Source organism: Theobroma cacao, chromosome 3, assembly GCF_053813885.1.
Source record: "Theobroma cacao isolate CCN51 chromosome 3, ASM5381388v1, whole genome shotgun sequence".
In the NCBI taxonomy this organism is placed as follows: Eukaryota; Viridiplantae; Streptophyta; class Magnoliopsida; order Malvales; family Malvaceae; genus Theobroma; species Theobroma cacao.
The window spans coordinates 2565368-2584307 of NC_142641.1; the positions used below are offsets into that span (position 1 = coordinate 2565368).

The 18940-nt window shown below is 33.4% G+C and overlaps 1 protein-coding gene across 1 annotated transcript; it reads left to right on the plus strand.

Moving 5' to 3' along the window:
* The first annotated feature begins 2417 nt into the window (after positions 1-2417).
* On the plus strand, positions 2418-12751 carry LOC18604123 (P-loop containing nucleoside triphosphate hydrolases superfamily protein). Its single transcript, XM_088804996.1, has 25 exons — positions 2418-2618; positions 4134-4220; positions 4329-4483; positions 4650-4841; positions 4943-5100; positions 5201-5311; positions 5645-5864; positions 6264-6391; positions 6520-6603; positions 6765-6842; positions 6926-7018; positions 7126-7155; positions 7578-7919; positions 8011-8092; positions 8171-8266; positions 8340-8519; positions 8667-8773; positions 8860-9063; positions 9221-9384; positions 9459-9712; positions 9882-10045; positions 11078-11202; positions 11317-11460; positions 12179-12267; positions 12384-12751. Exons 4-25 carry the CDS (start codon positions 4814-4816, stop codon positions 12440-12442), a joined length of 2940 nt encoding a protein of 979 aa, XP_088661122.1. The 5' UTR covers positions 2418-2618; positions 4134-4220; positions 4329-4483; positions 4650-4813; the 3' UTR covers positions 12443-12751.
* Positions 12752-18940: the final 6189 nt, after the last annotated feature.

Genomic DNA, 18940 nt, shown 5'->3' on the forward strand with positions numbered 1-18940 from the left:
ACTTATTGTGTCTGACTTGTTGCGTTGTTTGACTTGATCTGAACTTTTGGGTCATAATATAATAGATATTGACACATATATTCATAACACTCTCTTCTTGAATGTCTATTATATTAAGAATATATCACATTAAGATAAAGATAATGCTTAAATGATTTGATTTGGTTGGATTAAATTCTAATCTTCATCCAATCTAATCTATATCCAAATTTATATATATATATATATAAAATCAAATACAAGAATTCAAATTAGATTAAACTTCTTGTGTCTGGTCTGTTGCATTGTTTGACTTGATCTGAACTTTTGGGTCATAATATAATAGATATTGACATATATATTTATAACACTCTTCCCTTGAATGTCTATTATATTAATAATATATCTCATGAAGATAAAGATAATGCTTAAAGGATTTGATTTGGTTTGATTAAATTCTAATCTTTATCAAATCTAATTGATATCCAAATCTAAATATATAAAATCAAATACAAGAATTCAAATTAGATTAAACTTTTTGTGTCTAGTCTATTGCGTTGTTTGACTTGATCTGAACTTTTGGGTTTTAATATAATAGATATTGACACATATATTCATAACATTATCCCCTTGAATGTCTATTATATTAATAATTAAAACCTTACTTGTAAAAAACCTCATTGAAAAAAATTCGAGTGAAGGAAAAAGAGTATATAATTCTTTTCAAGAATATGATTTTAAAATTTTATCTCATTAAAAACCTTACTAAGAAAAACGTAGAGGGAAAAACCTAGATGAATGAAAACAGTACAATTTGTATTTTATTTCCCGTGATGATGGCATTATTTAAGATTTTTTAAAGCGATCATTCTAATATTTTGTATCGACTTTTTAAATGTTAGAATAGTAAGGGTTTTAGTGAATAAATATGTTAGATTGTCACTTGAACGAATTTATTAAACACTTATATTACTTTTTTTCTTTGAGTGAAGAGTTTTGGCAAAATATGTTTTATCACTGAGAAATCTATAGACCTGGCAATTCGTGTTAACGTGTCGTAAATGTGTCAGACACGATTAGACACGAAACACGTTAAGACTAAACATGAACACGACACATTTACTATTCGTATCTTAAATTTAAAACACGTACACGTTTAATACACATGTAACACGACACGACACGATTAATAACACGTTTAACACGATTAACACGATTAAATAAAAATATTTACAATTAAATATAATTTTATTATTTAAATTTAAAATCTATAATTATATATATGTATTTTTAATAAATGTTAATTAATCGACTTTAAAGAATATAATTTTATTATTAATTTTTAATAAGTTAATAAATGTGTCATGTATACACATTTAAACACGATAACACGATTAAGTAAATATGTTTAAACGTGTTTTAAATGTGTTTGTCGTATCTAACACGTTAAGACACAAAAATTTTTGTGTCTTAACCTGTTAGATATAATTAGACACGACACACGTTAAGACTAAATTTAAAACCTATTTAACCCGTATCTTTTCATGTCGTATTCAAAATTATCAAGTTTAGAAATCTATGATTCTCTTCAAAGACCATGTTACCTGTGGGTCTGGATGGGCTAGGACCAAAGCATAACCTTTTCAAAGGAAAATGTGGGTCAAACCCAACTTACTCATAATTTATATTTATTATTGTTCAAATAATAAAAATATCTTTATATTTATGTTTTAATCATATATATATATATGTATTGAAATTGAAATTAAAATTAAAATTTTTAATTATATACTACTTTCGAGTCAAATTCAGATTAATTTGTGTTTTAAAACATTAATTTAAAAAATGTCAAAAACATTTAATTTAATAATAAATATATGTATTCCTCGATTTTTAAAACTGAATTCGAATATATTTATTTTAAATAAAATAATCTTATTGAAACTCAATCATCTTTGAGCGAAGTTTGTGGATTTGGCTAGTGGTGGTTAGCTTGGTCTTTTCACGAAGTTAGCTAAGGCTTGGTAAAGGCTCAAGTGGAAAAGATTTTTCAAATATTTTTAAAATTTTTTCTTTTATTTGAAAGTAAATTTTTTTATAAATATGAAATATTTATAAATATAAAAATTATGTTGACTGTCGTAGAATGTTTTCTCGTCCGAGAATTGCTTAGCACTAAGATGACATTATCAGAAGAGAAATTATTTGAAAGCTGCTTATTTGTTGGGCGTAAGAGGAAGACCCTTTTCCTAGTTTTTTACTAACCATCCAAAGTAAGAAAGCACAAAAGATGGAGCATCAATGTCGGATCCTGGACACGTGGCAAACACCCAATGGAACGAGAGTTGCGACGAAAAGACAGTTAGTTTCCTACTTTACCGGCTCCTTTCTCCCACCATTGTCCCTTAGAAGCCCAATGGTAAACGGAATACCAAACAATCAAGAAATGATTCAAATTCCCACTAATTTCAAATAATTTAGAAACTTAATTAAAAAAAAAAATTTAATGTATCTCTTCCATTGACATGACACTTATACATTTAACAAAGCTTCATTGAACCTTTGATCAACGTGCACAGCTCTACATTCCTTTTTATCTCTTTGTCTTCTTAGGTTGGACTTGTCTCAACAATTTCATGGTAATGTTTCTATGATCTAGTTTTCATGTTCATTAATGTTTTTGACAATGTTGATGATGATCAAAGCCTTAGTTTGTGGATGGTGTGATATTTAGTTTTGTATATATATGATTGTAGCATGTGAGCATTGATAAATTCAATCCATATTTTTTCATTAACCTGAAAATCTGGACTTCCATTCACTGTTTTATCATATATTCTAGCTGAGTTCTCTAATGGGTATTGTTTCTTTGTGTGTGTGTGTGTGTGTGTGTGTGTTTTAGCTCTTCTTTTGTGATTGCAAGATATACCCAGATTTTAGCAAGGTTGTAAAATTATCAATGGCTGCTTTTTCTTTTAAGGAATTGTTAGCTTCTTTTATTCTCTGTATATCACTCTCATTGACACATTTCTGAGATGGCTGCAATTTGTTTTTCTGAAAGATATAATCTATAAAGGGTCTTAAAGTTTTTTTGGTCTTTTGAATTTGGTATGGTTTGGTTTGCTTTACAGTTTCTTTTAATGAACACAAATTTGTCTTCAAGTCATCCCTGGCTCCATCACAGAAATCTATGAGTTCTGCATTTAAATCTGTTGGTTGCCATTGTTATTGAGTTAAATAGCTATGCATGTCTGTTTGCCTGTGTGCAATGTAGATTTGTGTATGCATATGAAAACCTTGATATGGATCAAGTTGTTCAAGAAATTTCACAGAAGTAATGCAAGAGTACAACCCAAAGTAAACAAGAAATTTTTCACAATAGGTCTCCTAGGACTAGAAGGATAGAAAAGCTTGACTTTATGTTTTGTTAACCTTGGTGGTTGTGGACACATTTATGGTATCACTAGGGTGGTTTAACTATCGAACTTTTTGCTATTGCTGTATCATTTATGGTTTATGGAGCTGAATTAAGATTATAGCTGAAAGGTCCAAAAGGACACTGTAAAATTGCAAACAGAAAGGGTTGAGGAAGTTGAAATGGGCGACCAACCACCCAACAACTCCCTCTGAAGAGAGAATCACACTCATCTAAGACCTTATATATTAATGTAAGAACTTGTCTGGTTTCAGATGAAGCTTTTTATAAGAGTGTCTTTTGTACTTCTGCCAAATTTTAAGGTCAGGAAGAACATGGAACATCTCCAGTTAGTCAATAGTACGTATATTCTGGAAGTATCAATAGGCTGACTTGGTAGCTTTTCCACACCTGATTATCAGTCTGCAAGAGAAACAAGTTTGGTATTTTGTAAAGCTAGAACTAGAATTATGTGTTCATATTGGAAAACGAGCAAAATGATGGGAGAATCTTATGCTTGTGGATAAAAATTTCATGTTTATAAATTGTCATTGCTTTAGTGTATGCTTATCGATCCTCTTCTGGTTTCTTCTAAAATTCTCTTGATATTATCATATCGATTCCATGAACCTAGCAATGTTTGTCTGCACCAGATAGTCTTTAGTAGTCATCTGAGTTTACACCCTAAGGTGGTTTCCCTGTGTGTTATGGTCTTATAATTTCCTTTCTGAATTCTTAGGACCTTAACCAAACTTTGACAGGGAAAGCTTTGACAGCCCAAAGTTGCAGCAACTTCGACAGTAAAGTTTAGGGGTGTTGGAAGTTGGTAAGTTTAACAACTGCTTTGATAAGTTGCTTTGCAAATCTATTAAGAATATAGTTTCCAAATTTTACTGTTATAGCAGTTAACACATACCTCCTCTTGTGACAACAGCTCAGTAGCCACAGTCTTGAGGAAATCTGGTTTATTTGATTAATTTAGTCAAGGATCATGCACGATTTCTTGCAGAAGACAAGGTTCACAAAAGCATCATTGTTTAGTTAGTGTGCAGTTACATCACAGTTTGCTCAAGACATCACTTATGCATGGTAACATTTTGGTTAATTTGCAAAATTCTATAAAATTCTGGCTATTAATGACTTTGTTGACTTGGTTTCTCTACCCTCGTTCTTTTTCTAAGAACACTGAGTTAGGCTCTGTCTCATTTGTTCTAATAGCAAACATGCACATTAATTAAAGTTAATTGTTTTTCAGGTCTACTTTATAAATGATACACAGGAGGAACCAAAAGTTCACAATTGAGCTCTAAAGAACTGTTTTTTAGCATCTGATCAGGAATTTAAGGCTGAATCACCATGCAAAACACTCTGGAAGACTTGACATCTCAAATGTAACTGCATGTCAATGTTTTTGAAGCAATGGCAAACAGTAATTCTGAGACTGAATGTACAGGAAGCAGATATTCTGTGTCTTTGGTTCTTTTGCACATTTTTTTTTTAATTTGTTTGAGTGAGTGGTTTTGCTTTTGTCTTTTTCATCCTTTGCAGCCAAGCAACGGGCAGTATTGGTCGAATGGTTGAATAGTATTCTTCCCAATCTAAGTTTGCCAATAAAAGCTTCAGATGAAGAATTGAGAGCTAACTTGGTTGATGGCGCCGTTCTATGTAAAATATTGAACAGGGTTAGACCTGGTTCTGTAAATGAGGTTGTTCAACTCATTTCTTTTTTTTAGGTTCTTTTGATCACATCTTATTATGAGTTTGTTGATTTTTTATGTTGTGGATTAATTTGCATTTTTTCTCTAGGAAGGTTGTCCTGAAAATTCTTCAGTGCTGCGGTCAGAAAATGTTACAAGGTTTCTGACAGCAGTGGATGAGCTAGGAATACCCAGATTTGAGGTATCAGACCTAGAAAAGGTATCCATTATTCAAATGAACTTTTTCTATAACTACTATTTAAATGAACTTTTGATTGCTTAGCCATATGGAAATATCAAATTCTAAATTCATGAATCCATTTAATTGAAAGAGTTGAATGAATAAGTTTAACCTATGTAATCAAAGCTTATATTGGTGCTACACAGGTATTTACATGCACTGCTTTTCGTGTGTATTCTTGACATTACCCTTTTCATTTATTATTTTTGGTTATCTGCTTCCTTGTTTATTAACCTGGCAGAATTTTAATGTTATTCTATGATCTTCCTCCCGCCCTCCCTCTCTCTGCCTCCTTCCCCCTATATCCTTCAGGGATCTATGAAGGCTGTTGTTGACTGCCTTCTAAGACTAAAAGCACAATTTATGCCATCTGGATGTAACTTGTCCACCACTAGTACTATTACTAAACCTGGAAACATTCATGGGGATGCATCATCCCGAGGGCCTCTCACACCATTATCTGGAGAAAAAAGGTTGAAGGCTTCCTCAGAGTCAAAATTACAACGGGCCTTGCACACTCCTTTAATGTCAGGTAGTTCTCTCTCTCTCTCTCTCTCTCTCTCTCTGCATGTGCATATGTGTGCTTGTTAATGTTGCATCTGTGATAGTTTACAAGTTTCAAGTGGTTTCAATGGTAAAAATACTATGGCAGCAGTGAAGTAATGAATGTATAGATTAGAGACAGTTCTGGTTAACTGGCTATATATTGCTTAAGCACAAGAATATACTAACAATGTCACACCTGCCTTATAAAATGTACTGCTAGCAGAAAGCATACACCTAACAGGTGCTGAGTTGACTTCTGATCTATTGAAACTGTATATATATCCATTTATTTCATATTTAGTTAACACAGATATTATTTTGGTTTTTCTTGTAGTTTTAAATCTTATTTCTAGTTTATGTTTTGTACTTTTTGCGCCTTCTGCAGAACCATCAGCTGCAGGACTGCATCATGTTGGACAGAAGTTCCATGAGGTGTTTCAGTTGAAACAAGGGCTGTATGCAGATCTCCCTGCAACAAAAATTTCAGAGATGATGAAATCAAACAGTTTAGATGTAACTTTTTAACATTTATTATGTTTTTACATTTCTTTTGGTTAGCCGTCTACATTTTTAATACGCAAAAAACTTGTTATTTATCATATGGTGTATGTTTAATGCATTTTCATATTTCCTGTATGCAGAATGCCCCTACTCAGTCACTTTTAAGTGTTGTGAATGGAATTCTGGATGAAAGTGTTGAAAGAAAGATTGGTGAAATTCCTCATGTATGGTATATGATGAAATATGGGCGTAAAATTTAAGTATTTTTATGTGCATGTGTGTGTCATTGCAAGTAGCTTTTGTTTACATATATGCATTTGTGTGCATATGCAATTATATGGATATTTTGGTACAAGAACATAAAGACATTACCTTTGTTGCTCAGCGTGTGGCATGTCTACTGAGAAAAGTTGTGCAGGAGATTGAACGGCGTATATCAACTCAAGCAGAGCACCTAAGAACTGTAAATACTATTCCAAATCTCTTGCTTTCTATACTTTCTTCTCAGTTTCTCTCTACTGATTTAATGTAGTTTGTGGCCTGCAGCAAAACAACCTTTTCAAGGCTCGCGAGGAGAAGTACCAGTCAAGAATCAGAGTACTTGAGGCCCTTGCATCTGGAGCTGGTGAAGAGACTAAGGTGCAGAAAATAATAAAGCTAAAAAAGAGAAAAGAATAATTAAAAGGCATTTCCCAATTTAGTGTAGATGCTGACGGATACGTGTTTAATGAACTTTTTTGTTGCAGTATGTCACGAACCAGCTTCAGCAAATAAAGGTTCGAAGAAAACAGAACATTTCTTGCTGTTCAACAGTCTTGAACTGCTTGTGTTCGATTCTCTCACAGGCATCATTATTTAGCTGTTGTTTTACGCATTCTTTATCCAGTACTTATTGGAAATCTCTAATTAGTATTATTTTGAAGGAATTTAATGAATTTACCAATCATAATCTCCACTGTACCCAGTATGTGGAGGATCTTTCCTGCCTGCTATTTCTTGTTATGGACACTCTTTATCAGTTGGCTTTACAAAGTAAATATAATTTTTTCAAAAAAAAAAAAAAGTTGCAAGCTGTTTGCTAGGTGTGAGAGTGGAAAGGGAGTGCACCTTTCACTTGCCAATGAAATTAATCTCATATAATACAGATACCTTCTACACTTTGGCTTTTCTCTCATGGGATGTTTTGCCTTTCTTGCAGACTGAGAACTCCAAAGTGCAAGAAAAACGGAAAGTTGAGGAGCAGGAGATAAAACAGTTAATGAAAGAAAATGATAAACACAATCTTGAAATCTCAGCACTGAAGCAAGAGTTAGAAATTGCCAAAAAGATGCATGAGCAGCACTGCTTTGAAGTGGAAGCAGGGGTTAAGGGTGCCAAAGCAGGACTTCAGATGAGGATAAAAGAGCTTGAGTGTCTCCTTGCTGATTCAAACAATAGGGTGAAAGAGCTCGAAGTAATTTCCGAGTCAAAATGCCAAAGATGGAACATGAAAGAGAACATCTACCAAAGCTTTATGGATTTTCAGTTTGGCGCAATGAAGGTATGTATAGCTTTTTTTTTTGGGTCTTTTTTAGCTCTGTATTTTGTTCTTCAAAACATCATTCATTTTACTAATTTGTGAAAGTATTCAGGAGCTAAGGGTCACTTCTCACTCCATCAAGCAAGAAATTTTGAAAACACAGAAGAGCTATTCTGAGGAATTTAATTACTTAGGTGGGTTTGTTGTATGAAAGTTTTGTCAGCTTGTTTTGTTTTGTAAAAGTTCTCATAAGAAAATCTTTTCTTGTTCAGAAGTAAAGCTTAAAGCATTAGCAGATGCGGCCGAGAACTATCATGCAGTTCTTGCTGAAAACCGAAAGCTTTTTAATGAGCTTCAGGACCTGAAAGGTGCCCATTAGTAGCTTCTCTCTGTTGGGTTCTGTCATTTTGTTTATCACTTTTTGATTTTTTTTTTTTACAGGAAACATTAGAGTTTATTGTCGAATAAGGCCATTTCTGCCTGGACAAACTGGAAAACAGACAATCATAGAAAATATTGGTGAAAATGGCCAGTTAGTTATTGCAAATCCCTCCAAGCCAGGGAAAGATGGCCAAAGATCATTCAAGTTTAATAAGGTCTTTGGTCCAGCTGCTACTCAAGGTTTTTATCTCTATCATTGTCAAATAATTATTGTTGGTTGAATAGTTCTTTGTTAGTTGATTGATACTCCTTGCAATATGAACTTGAATATGTTTTCAATGAGAAAGCATTATGTCTAACTGGTAACATTCTTTAAAACAATGGCAGGGGAGGTATTTCAAGATATTCAACCATTTGTGCAATCAGTAGTTGATGGGTACAATGTATGTATATTTGCTTATGGCCAAACAGGTTCAGGGAAAACCTACACAATGGTATGAATCCCTGTATTCTTAAGCTTCATGAAGTTGCTTAAATATTTTTGAACAATCCCATTCAACATTATTTTTAACATTTCCAGACTGGTCCTAATGGAGCAACTGAAGAGGAATGGGGTGTTAATTATCGTGCTTTGAATTGTCTCTTCAAAATCTCTCAAAATAGAAGAAGCACCATTCTCTATGAAGTTGGGGTTCAAATGGTCGAAATATATAATGAACAAGTGCGCGATTTATTATCAAGTGGTGGTTCTCAAAAGAAATATCCTTTTTTAAACGAGATAGATGTGCTTCAATGATGGCAGTTGGTCAACCTGTTTCAATTGTATATATAAATTGTTGGCTTTTGAATGTATTCCGTTTCCAAGTGTATTTCAATAAATGTTTAAATAAAATATTCATTATTTTGGTATAGTAATCTTTGTTTTCCTTAATCTGCACAAGCTTGGGATTACAACTATCTCTCAACCTAATGGGTTAGCTGTACCTGATGCTACCATGCTCCCTGTTATATCAACCTCTGATGTATTGGATTTAATGAATATTGGACTCAAGAATAGAGCTGTTGGTGCTACTGCTCTAAATGAAAGAAGTAGTCGCTCTCACAGGTTCGCATATCTTATATTTGAAATCATATCTTTAGTTTTCCGTGGTGACTTATGATTTAGATTTGTGGCTACAGCATTGTGACAATTCATGTTCGCGGGAAGGATTTGAAGGTTGGCACTACTTTATATGGTAATCTTCATTTGGTAGATCTAGCAGGAAGTGAAAGAGTCGATAGATCTGAGGTAACTGGAGATAGGCTTAAGGAAGCACAGCATATAAACAAATCATTGTCTTCCCTTGGAGATGTAATTTTTGCTCTTGCACAAAAGAGTCCTCATGTGCCGTACAGAAATAGCAAGCTCACTCAAGTACTTCAGAGCTCTCTTGGTACTTATTTCATCTTATTCCTGAACCATCAGAAATCACCTTCAGGTTTTAGAGTATGAAAATTTTGTTTTATTTGCTTGGAGGACACTGATGTTGTTGTTTATCTGAAATGTATTGCTTCGTAAACACATTCACTAGATCTTCATCTATATGGTTTTATACACTCCAGGTGGTCAAGCAAAGACCCTTATGTTTGTGCAGCTCAATCCTGATGCCACTTCCTTTTCTGAAAGTATGAGTACTTTGAAGTTTGCTGAACGGGTCTCTGGAGTTGAGCTAGGTGCTGCACGAAGTAGCAAAGAGGGGAAGGATGTTAGGGAACTAATGGAGCAGGTCAGTTCCTTTGTTTTTTTTTTTTTTTTGATGTTGCATTTTTTCTCATATGGAGTTACTATTTTTAATATGTTAGGGAACAAACTTTTGTAGTTTGTTCTGAAGATCAATAGGTATGTGAACCAATATCTCCTACGACTGCTAATAAGAATTTCAGCGAGCTGTAGAGTCTCTAGATATATTTTCCATGGATCTGCCAAGAAAAGCAAAAACTATTATACTAAAGAAACTTTTTGTGGTTGTCTTGAATTGGTTTATCAGAAGTAGCATGACGATGATGAAGATCTTTAAATTTTATCCTGCTTAGAATAAGTGTTGTTTTTTTCTTAATATACCAGCAGAGTTTACTACATCAGTTATGATTGGTATGCTTAGAAAAAAGTTAATTAAAAATAACACTAGTTTCTTAAATCCTCGTGGAATTTCAGAAACTATTCTGACATATATTAGGGGGTCAGAGACATTGGGCTTTGGCTGGAGAAGATGAGGGCCAATGACAAGGAAGAGGCCAGAGTGACAGATCAGTTAGTGAATGATGCAATACTGTTAGATCTATGAATGCATGCTGATTATATTTTATATAACTTTCTTTTGTATATAGACTATATATTACCTCAACAAAGCTTTCAAAATACTTCTCCGGAAACCATGCTTTTGCCTAATAATATTCTTATTTGAAGATTCTGGATATAGATCTTATTTCATTTTCATTTAGAGGTTTAGAATTATTTTTTTGCAGGAATCACGTGTTATCCACTTGAATCCTCTTTTTGGCTCCTGAACAATGCTCTTGACTAATAATATACTTGTATTCGAAGATTATGGATAGATATCTACTTATTTCATTTTCTTTTATAGATAGATTTAGAAGAATGTTCCTGAGATTGATATGCTTTTCTAGTTGAACCCTCTTTTGTCCGTATATTCTGGGTCTAGGTATGACATGTATTCTCCACCCAGAAAGAGGGCAGTAGGATACTGGACTATTACTCAATTCATGTTATTGTCTTCTAAGTTTAACTGGCCCTGCAGATGGCATGTCTCAAGGACACAATAGCCAAAAAGGATGAGGAGATTGAGCGGTTGCAATTACTTAAAGATCTAAAAAATGGATACCCTAGCATCAATGGTGAGCAGCATGGAACAAGCTCATTGAGGTATGGTTCTTCCTCCATTCTATAGGTGGTTCTTCTCATGAAGCCAAAACTGTCAGGTGGGAAGGCTTAGGACATACTGAGAAAGCAGCTTCTGATCATGACAACTGTTCACAGTGATAAGCATTTTGAAGCTGATTACCAGCAGTCCACGGATGACGAAAAGTTTACTGAAATATCTGATGGTAGTCTTTCTATGGGAACAGAAACTGATGACTCAGCTGAATACAGTCTTTCCCCTGAAGGCATGAGTTTGGGAAAGTAAGTATTGCTTATGTTCTTACAGCTTTAAGCACCTATCTAAAATTGCACATAGTAAATTATACATAAATTAGGGAAGAAATATGCATAAAAATGTTTATTTGATTTGCTACCCTAGCAAAGTATAGATAAATAGCTGGATTAATTAGGAGATTTGTAGTTATTATATCCAAAACTTACAAGCAGGAAGCAATTCTATGTCAAACGATGAACATATAAACAATCAAAGTCTTTATTTTCCTAGTGTATATCCCCCTTTCCAACACACACACAGAGACAGGTCCATATATGTTTGATTACTAAGATTTTCTTTTCAAATTATTGGTATTTTCGAGTTATCCAAGTTATATATTTTGTGATGGCGACAATTGTTTAGCTGCAATTCGATTTCTTCGGCAGATTCCATAAGTGATCATATTCTTTCTTCTAATCAGCTACCCTTCTTATAAAGTCATATGATGTGGGGAACATTTGTTCTGCGTTACTTAAAACTTATCATATGAACAGATGTAGGTAACCTTTCATGCACAAATTCTTTTGAATAGTTTTTTGTTTTTGCATTTCATTTTTAAGGTCAGAACACCAAAATATAACCAAAGCTAAACAAGAAAAATGCAAAAAGGAAGAAGGTTAGTGGGGAGAGGGGTTCAGCTGCTCCATTCCAACATATTCTTTGGCTTGTTTTAAACTTCAGCCCATTAAAGTGAATTTTGTGCAGGACTAAAGTAGCAACAAGGACTCGACTTCAACAAAAACTCGCACAAGGGCTAACTGCATCAAGAACAGACTCTTCGAGGGTTTCAACAAGTATATAAACTCAGAGCTCTTCCATCTTTATAATTGCTATTCTTTAAGGTGGATGAAAATTAGTAGACCTCTTCAAATGGTATCCTACTAAAATTCTCTTCTATTGCTCCTTTCAGGCATTAAAAAGAGTGTAAGCTCCACTTCGCTCAAGCCTTCTCCGAGAAGATGGCAGTAAATAAGATAACAGAAGTTGCAGTTGTTCACAATTCTTGTTTATAGTCTGATACTCATCAATGGTTTTTTGACTTATACATTAGATGTCATCACAACTTTGCAGATATTATCTCAACTCTGATAAGTTTCTGAATTCGTTCTCCTCACATAGGTTGTAGGCAGTTCTGCCTTAATTGGAATTTTGTTACAAATTTTGATACTTTTTAGTACACTCTTCTTTCCCCTTGGATCAAAACTGTATCGATGCTATTGGTTGATTGGAGTATGTACATACATATGTACAAATTTGTATACATATCCTAGTGTTCTTTTCTCAATTTAGTCCAGTATCTCCTTGCTAATTCATTCTGCCTCTCAAACCTTCTGCAATCTTCAGAAAGAATGGTTTTCTATACAATCAAGTCTCATTTTCAATATAGTTGATGATGATGCCTGCAGACGAGCAAGTGAAATCCCTTAAGATGACTACATTCAAGTTTTTGTTTCTACTGTTTGTTTGCATTTTGGTTGTTTAGTGTTGAAGGGAGGAGTGAAGATATGGACATATGGAGAAGAGGTCATGGTAGCAGTGGCCGGTTATGGCCTTATGTTAAGGTGCCATAAAGGTTAGTCTTTTAGTGGCTTGAATGCTTTCAATAGAATTAAATCTATGAATTGCAGCCATTCATTTTAGGAAATTTCTAGCACAGGTGCTATGGTTGGGAGCTTCATGTCATCTTCCTTCAAATCAAAAAGGAAGAGGGACCTTTGAAGTCCAAGACAATTTGGCTTAGAGCTTTTAGAGGCTGAGATTTTTTTTTTCTCATTTTCTTTGCATTTTCAGTAGTTTGAAAAAAGAATGGGGAATATTCAAATGAAATTTCAAAGTTCCTTAGTGTTTGTTGGATTAAGACAGTTAAAATCCAGAAAACCAAGAAAAATGTTCATAAAGGATGTGTTTGAAAAAGCTTACATTAACATGGGAATGCTTAAAAAAATAAAATAATGAAATATAAATATTTTATAGTTATCAATATAGTACGACAGGCAATATTAATAAAAAACGATTCGTATCAATAACTATATCACATTTGATCATATATCGAAAATGTATAGCACGACAAGTGTATGACCATAAAATCATCAAAGGACTTTTTAGAAGTATATAAAAAGTTGTCTTAAATGTATCTGAAAATTCTAAGCACAAAATTTCCCTGGGAAAATGAAGTTGGAGACATGTCTTTTGGGGGCTTGGTCCCATGTAGTTTTATTATGTTTTTTCCCGGATAACAACAAATTGTGTGATTTGTTTTGTGATGCAAATGCCCAATGGACAGCTACTGGCCATTAAATACCCATGTCAAACCCTGCTTTGTAAAATAATTATAATTTCATTCACATGCTTGATAGAATGTTTGTATATTTAGGAAGTTCGAAAAATCGTTAAAAGATGATATTGCCCCTAATGGTACCATTAAGTCGATTAAGCCTCGAACTAGTTCAAATAGAAATTTTAAGGTGAAATTAAGAGTTTCACAATTTAGGGATAACTCAAAATGGTAATTAGGAGTTCGAGGATCAATTCGGAGTCAAACCGGAATTTTCACTATCTAGGGGCAAAATTGTAATTTTTCCACCTGTGGATAAAATTTGAGATTTTGAGAGAATTTAGATCACATTTGACAAATTGGAGAATGGTATGAGTATAAGGGATGAAAAATATGTCTATGGGCAATTTTTCAGTTTTTGAGGTAAAAATGTAATTTTTCACTTTATAGGGGTAAAAGTGTAATTTTTAAAAATTTACTCCACCAAAACTTTGGAAAAGTCTAGAAATTTCATGGAAGACATGGATAAGTGAAGAGGATTGAGTGGTAGAAAAAAAAGTCAAAAAGATGGCTAAAAAAAAAAAATATTCAAAAGGTAAATAAAATAATAATATTTTATTAAGCCTATTAAAAGGCTTGAAAATTCCAGAATTCTTCATTGGGATGGTCAGCCAAAACCAGCAGGAGAGAGAGAGAAATAAGAACAAACCCTAGAGTGAGAAAATTCAAAGAAAAAGTGTGATTTTTCAAGGAATCAAGTGTTTAAAGGTATGATTTTTCAAGCTTAGCTTAAGATTTATCATTTTCATGCATTTCCCATCATTTTCTATGGTTGAATCATGTGATTTGAGGATGAATTTAATACTAAAAAAAATGGGTTAGGAGAGAGAAGCTTGTTAGATTAATTTGATTTTAAGTTATGTTAGTGTTTTAAGTTAGTTTAGCATATTTAGAAACAAAACAACAAGAAAAGAATTTATTTTCCTCCATTACCATTATTGGCCGAATTTTCTAGGGGAATATTGACTGATGATCTTGATGTTTGTTTGAGGAATTATGATGAATAATGATGAATTATGAGTCTAGAAAAATAATGAGAATTTTCGGAGCAAAAATACGAATTTTTACCCATTAGGGGTATTTTCGTAATTTACTATTGAGACTGATAATTTGCACCACACTGAGAAATATTAAGTCAATTTGGGTGCAATTGAGGTATAGAAACTGAAAAAAATTAATTTGAGATTAAATTGGACGCATTAGTAATTTAATCGGGTAATAGACCGAATTAGGTCAGCACCGCATTTAAGTGGTAGTCGGATAAGTTGCATGTCATATCATGCATATATACCGAGCCTGAATTGATTTTATAATGGTCAAGCATTGATGTGGTGAATTATGTATTGTACATTGTGGATAGGTGGTGAGCAAATTACACTGGTAAAAATACAGAGATTGTGCTTGAAGACTGGGATTAGGAGTACATCGACTCCTAGAACTGTGAGTGGACAATTTATCGTCTTAAATATCTAGAGTAATTATACTTGTTTGATGCTTTTATTGAATGGTGTGTTTAAATTATAAAATATTATGTTTTCCAATTAAAATATTTTTTAATAAAAATGAGATTTATACTGGTTTTAAAAACTAATATTGTTTTGGAAAAATTGAGTATATGGAGACTGTGTTGAAATTTATAATTTTATATGTTATTGAAATTGTGGCTTATGACACTATGGTAGCATGATGGCTAAATTTTTTTGGGTTGGTATGAAATATATGAACAGTTTTGGATTAGTCTCGGTAGACTGAATTACATTTTATTCGCCATATTATGCTACTAGAATTTTTATGGGTTTGGTGGTATATTAAACGGTCACTGCAGTGGTGGGGGTTTCCGTGGACTACCTATGAGAGGGGCATGATAACTCAATTATACGCTTACCTCCGGGGGGAGATGTTGGGTGAAGTATCTCTTGAGGTATGATTTGAGTGCACCTCACGTTCGGGCCACCACGTGAGAGTGAGACTCAGCTAACGCCAATGAACGGCTGTGTGTTAGATGTGAAAACATGTTTATGGGTATGGGTCATTGAACAGCCTTGGCGGTCTCAATGGGATACCTTGACGAAGGTACCCTCAAGAATGATTCTGGCAGGGGCCAAGTTTAAGAAATTCATAAGCCGAGAAATTTTGATGAAAATAAATTGTTTGGTATAGATTGAAACAAATTTTGCGTTATGAACATTATTGAGATATAATGTTTTTATATTGTCTCAATCTACTCGATTATTTAATCTCACCCCTCTTCCTATCCATTTTTCAAGCTCAGGACAGTTTGTTGATAGTTGATTAAGACGAGAATTAATCTCGGAGTTGCATCATAGGAAGTAAGGGTTCGTAGCTCTACACCTTCTTGGTTAGTTGGGGGCCCACGTGTCACTGTAAACGAAATTTCATGCTTTAATTATCTTTATTACTATATGAATAAATTTATTTTACTCTTATGTTACAAAAGTTACTTTAGGAAGACTTTGAAAATATTGTGTTTTAAGAAAATAGAATATTTTATTTAATGTTTTTATTATATTAAAATACCTATAATTTTACTTTAAATGAATGTTTTAGACTTCAAAATTTAATTTAAATCATGAAATATGTGTTTCCACTTACATATTACATTTTTACGGATTTTGAAATTTAAAAAAAAATGACGAAAATGCCCATGTGAGCTAGAAAATAATATTTTATTATTTTGAGTTGGAAACAACTTATGTGTCACGACTTGGAACTCCCATCGAGCCCGTGACAACAGTCGTGATGTCCCGATAGGTACTTATTACCCCGAATGTCGATCGAAACCCCGTAAGGCTTAGAATCAGCTTCTGCATCTCCCCAGTGAGCGACAGTTATTAAATCTCACATTTCAAAAAAAAAAATCATAAGTCATTTCCAAATCAAAACAATAAAATATTACTTTCTTGTTCACAGGGGCATTTTTGTCATTTTTCTTTGAAAATACCGAAACTCGCCAAAAACATAGTGTAAAAGCTAAATATATTTATACATATTTTAAATTAAATAACTGAAGAATAAAATTACTTTTACAGTGACACATGAGCCCCCAACTGACTAAGAAAATGTAGGGTTACGAACCCTTACTTTCTAAGATGCAACTCCGAGATTAATTCTCGTCTTAATCAACTATCAACAAATTGTCCTGAGCCTGAAAAATGGATAGGAAGAAGGGGTGAGATTATAAAATCCCAGTGAGTAGACAGACATCATCAAAATAATCTAAAGCCGAGTAATAGGAGACAATTAAATAATTCATCCCAACCCATATAAATAATTGGATTTCATCCAATTACTCAACATGGCTTATTCACTTTTCAAAAACTTGGCCCTTGCCAAAAATCCATTCTCGGGGATACCCCGCGAAGGCATCATACCGAGACTGCCAAGGCTGTTTATTGTCACACACACAAACACATTTCAGCTTTGACAACACAACCGTTCCTCGACGTTGGCTGAGTCCCAGTTTCACGTGGTGGCCAGCGTGAAGTGTACTCAAATCCTACCTTGGGAGTTATCCTACGCGCCTCTCCAATCGAGGTAAGCTCAATAATTAGGAACCGTGCTCCTCTAATTAGGCTGGCTCACGGAACCCCCGTCACTGCAGTGCCCACTTTATAATCCACAAACCAATAAAATCACAATAGAATGACATGACTCACTTAACACATTCAAGGCAAATCAAAGCAGTTCACATATTCTTGAAATCATAAAAATAACTAGTCATACCCATATTTATCATAAGCCATTTAATGTAAAATTATAGATAAACAACACAATCATAGGATAGGTATCCAATTACTCTATTTTTGAAATCATTATTAAATTTGCAAAAAATTTATAAAATTATTTTATAAAATCTCATTTTCCCATAAAACACAATAATTTTCCAATTAAACAAATTTTTCATAAAATCACACAATTAAATAAATCTACTCTAGATAATTAAAACGATAGTAAGTTTACTCACTGTTCTAGGAGTCAATATACTCCTATTTTCAGTTCGCGGGTACAGTCCTTTACCCGTATCTAATGGCTCACCACCTAGCCATAATCATGGCACATATTTCAATTAAATTGTGTCTAACAGTCATAAGCTATTTCAGGCTCGATATATATGAATGATATGAAATGAAAAATGCACAGGTAGCCATCTAGACCCGGTATTAACCTAAGTCGATTTTTCATCCAATAAATTGGCCAATGCGTCCAATTTCACTCCAACTTTCTCCATTTCTTTTCCAATCCCTCAATTCGCTAAGAACAACTAATTAACACACAATTAGGCAAATTTATCTTCACTTTTCTTCTTGAAACTTTTGGCCATTGAAGGTTCATGGGGAAAATGGATTCTTTTCTTGTTGTTTTGTTTCTAAACATGTTTAACTAACTTTAAACACCAACATAACTCAAAATCAAACAATTCCAACATCTTTATCTCTCCATACCCATTTTGACTAGCCATAATTTCATCATGAAAACATGTAATTTAACCATGAAAATTAAGGAAAAATGCATGGGTAAGGTAAATCACTAGCAAAATCAAAGAAATTTTACCTTTGCTTGATCAAATCCTTGAATTCCAACACTTTTTCTTTGATTTTTCCCACCTAGGGTTTGTTCTTCCTTGGTTTCTCTTCTCTTCTGGTTTGGCTGATCACTATGGGAGAAATGGGCTGATTTTTTTTGCCTTTTTATAAAGAAATAATAAAATAATAAAAACATGACACATGGCATTTCCTTATTGGCTCAAATTTTAAATATTTGACTTTTAATTCTTTAATTCTCCACCACACATTTCTCATGTTTATCCATTTCCATGATGAATAAAATCCCTTGGTCTTGACAAGTGTCGGGGGTGAAAATTTACCGATTTTCCCTCGGGATGGCAAAATTACCATTTTGAGTCATCCATGAACTGTGAAACTCTTAATTTCACCTTAAAATTCCTATTTGAACTAGTTCGAGGTTTAATCGACTCAATGGTACCATTAGGGATAATATCATCTTTTAATGATTTCTCTAACTTTCTAAATCTGCAAACATTCTATTGAGCATGTAAATGACGTCGTAATTATTTTATAGAATAGGGTTTGACATTATGATTTCTTGAAATG